The sequence below is a fragment of the Crinia signifera genome, chromosome 2 (assembly GCF_055691185.1).
Source record: "Crinia signifera chromosome 2, ASM5569118v1, whole genome shotgun sequence".
Lineage (NCBI taxonomy): Eukaryota > Metazoa > Chordata > Amphibia > Anura > Myobatrachidae > Crinia > Crinia signifera.
In genome coordinates, this window is record NC_139218.1 from 73,818,570 (window position 1) to 73,822,162 (window position 3,593).

The following is a 3,593-nucleotide window of genomic DNA, read 5'->3' on the forward strand; positions in this document are numbered from 1 at the left end:
AGGGGTTAAGCCGGCACTTTATTCTGTGAGACAATGCGGGGCCTGTAACTTGCGTTGCGTATCTGTGTTATGTCGGTCTGGGACGACTTTTTCTAGCAGCTATAGTATATCTTCGTAATGGATGTTGTGGCTCAGTTTTATTCTAGCTAGGAACAAAGTGAGCGTACAGTATGTGTTTCACGTGTTACTGTGAATCTACACATTTGTCTCTACTCTCTCTACATATTATAAATTGTTACTGTAACTACTAAACTACTTACTTATGCTTATCGGTGCTCGGTAAAGAACTTGTTAGTGTAAAGCTGGGTACACACCTAAAGATCTATCTATCTGGTGCAAACAAATATCTGTATGTTAGCAAATGAAAATAATTTGATCCCAAATAGTGGATAAAGACAAACTGCTTGGATGTATTTGTTACATTATTTTTATTTAACCAATTTGTGTAACTGACCATTGTCTGGTTTCCAGCATTTGGGAACGCCTTTATGATTGTCATTTGCTGCCATATGTTCCAGGTTTTTGTTATCACCAGATCGGACAGATTAATCTGTCCAATACAGTAGATTAAACGCTTTAGTAATGGTAAAATTTTTGGATCTGAAAGTATAATGTCCCTGTATAGTGTAGTCACTGTCCCTGTGCTATTTAATGTATGCCTGATCTGCTGATGCCTAGTTATTAGATGAGCCTTTTGTAAGGATTCTTTCCCTTCAGTTTTATCTTACATCATATTTTGTCTTTACTGTAGGTCAGGATGCAGATCTTTGTGAAGACCCTGACTGGCAAGACCATCACCCTTGAGGTTGAGCCAAGTGACACTATTGAGAATGTAAAAGCAAAAATCCAAGACAAAGAGGGTATCCCACCTGATCAGCAGAGATTGATCTTTGCTGGCAAACAGTTGGAAGATGGTCGTACCCTTTCTGACTACAACATCCAGAAAGAATCCACCCTTCACCTTGTACTTCGATTGAGAGGTGGTATGCAGATCTTTGTGAAGACCCTGACTGGCAAGACCATCACCCTTGAGGTTGAGCCAAGTGACACTATTGAGAACGTAAAAGCAAAAATCCAAGACAAAGAGGGTATCCCACCTGATCAGCAGAGATTGATCTTTGCTGGCAAACAGTTGGAAGATGGTCGCACTCTTTCTGACTACAACATCCAGAAAGAATCCACCCTTCACCTTGTACTTCGATTGAGAGGTGGTATGCAGATCTTTGTGAAGACCCTGACTGGCAAGACCATCACCCTTGAGGTTGAGCCAAGTGACACTATTGAGAATGTAAAAGCAAAAATCCAAGACAAAGAGGGTATCCCACCTGATCAGCAGAGATTGATCTTTGCTGGCAAACAGTTGGAAGATGGTCGCACTCTTTCTGACTACAACATCCAGAAAGAATCCACCCTTCACCTTGTACTTCGATTGAGAGGTGGTATGCAGATCTTTGTGAAGACCCTGACTGGCAAGACCATCACCCTTGAGGTTGAGCCAAGTGACACTATTGAGAACGTAAAAGCAAAAATCCAAGACAAAGAGGGTATCCCACCTGATCAGCAGAGATTGATCTTTGCTGGCAAACAGTTGGAAGATGGTCGTACCCTTTCTGACTACAACATCCAGAAAGAATCCACCCTTCACCTTGTACTTCGATTGAGAGGTGGTATGCAGATCTTTGTGAAGACCCTGACTGGCAAGACAATCACCCTTGAGGTTGAGCCAAGTGACACTATTGAGAACGTAAAAGCAAAAATCCAAGACAAAGAGGGTATCCCACCTGATCAGCAGAGATTGATCTTTGCTGGCAAACAGTTGGAAGATGGTCGCACTCTTTCTGACTACAACATCCAGAAAGAATCCACCCTTCACCTTGTACTTCGATTGAGAGGAGGTATGCAGATCTTTGTGAAGACCCTGACTGGCAAGACCATCACCCTTGAGGTTGAGCCAAGTGACACTATTGAGAACGTAAAAGCAAAAATCCAAGACAAAGAGGGTATCCCACCTGATCAGCAGAGATTGATCTTTGCTGGCAAACAGTTGGAAGATGGTCGCACCCTTTCTGACTACAACATCCAGAAAGAATCCACCCTTCACCTTGTACTTCGATTGAGAGGTGGTATGCAGATCTTTGTGAAGACCCTGACTGGCAAGACCATCACCCTTGAGGTTGAGCCAAGTGACACTATTGAGAACGTAAAAGCAAAGATCCAAGACAAAGAGGGTATCCCACCTGATCAGCAGAGATTGATCTTTGCTGGCAAACAGTTGGAAGATGGTCGCACCCTTTCTGACTACAACATCCAGAAAGAATCCACCCTTCACCTTGTACTTCGATTGAGAGGTGGTATGCAGATCTTTGTGAAGACCCTGACTGGCAAGACCATCACCCTTGAGGTTGAGCCAAGTGACACTATTGAGAATGTAAAAGCAAAAATCCAAGACAAAGAGGGTATCCCACCTGATCAGCAGAGATTGATCTTTGCTGGCAAACAGTTGGAAGATGGTCGCACCCTTTCTGACTACAACATCCAGAAAGAATCCACCCTTCACCTTGTACTTCGATTGAGAGGTGGTATGCAGATCTTTGTGAAGACCCTGACTGGCAAGACCATCACCCTTGAGGTTGAGCCAAGTGACACTATTGAGAACGTAAAAGCAAAAATCCAAGACAAAGAGGGTATCCCACCTGATCAGCAGAGATTGATCTTTGCTGGCAAACAGTTGGAAGATGGTCGCACCCTTTCTGACTACAACATCCAGAAAGAATCCACCCTTCACCTTGTACTTCGATTGAGAGGTGGTATGCAGATCTTTGTGAAGACCCTGACTGGCAAGACCATCACCCTTGAGGTTGAGCCAAGTGACACTATTGAGAATGTAAAAGCAAAAATCCAAGACAAAGAGGGTATCCCACCTGATCAGCAGAGATTGATCTTTGCTGGCAAACAGTTGGAAGATGGTCGCACCCTTTCTGACTACAACATCCAGAAAGAATCCACCCTTCACCTTGTACTTCGATTGAGAGGTGGTATGCAGATCTTTGTGAAGACCCTGACTGGCAAGACCATCACCCTTGAGGTTGAGCCAAGTGACACTATTGAGAATGTAAAAGCAAAAATCCAAGACAAAGAGGGTATCCCACCTGATCAGCAGAGATTGATCTTTGCTGGCAAACAGTTGGAAGATGGTCGTACCCTTTCTGACTACAACATCCAGAAAGAATCCACCCTTCACCTTGTTCTTCGTTTGAGAGGTGGCTGTTAACTTCATTAAAACTTCATTCCATGTTGCCATTATCTTTGCACTGTGTTTATGGTTGTCTGGTACAGTTTTCAACCTGTGGGTTCATAGTTAAATAAAGTTTATTGCACATCTGAGCTTTGCTTTTCTTTGTTTTAAATAGTAAAGAAACACACATTTTAAGTATGAAGAGATGTCTTAGTGTTATAAACAAGGTTTTTTTTTTTTGTAACTTGAAGCCTTTTCAATGGGTAAGGTGTTTTCTACGTGTCCCTAAACTGATATTGCTACAGTGTTTTTCTATATGCTTCTCTGCTTTGAGAAGCAGGTGCTAGTGTTTGAATGT

General features: G+C 42.7%; 1 protein-coding gene across 1 annotated transcript; it reads left to right on the top strand.

The window, feature by feature from the left end:
• Positions 1 to 848: 848 nt before the first annotated feature.
• LOC146059829 (polyubiquitin-C) lies at positions 849 to 3,384 on the top strand. Its single transcript, XM_083172404.1, has one exon. The coding sequence runs from the start codon at positions 986 to 988 to the stop codon at positions 3,269 to 3,271; it is 2,286 nt and encodes a 761-aa protein (XP_083028530.1). The 5' UTR covers positions 849 to 985; the 3' UTR covers positions 3,272 to 3,384.
• Positions 3,385 to 3,593: the final 209 nt, after the last annotated feature.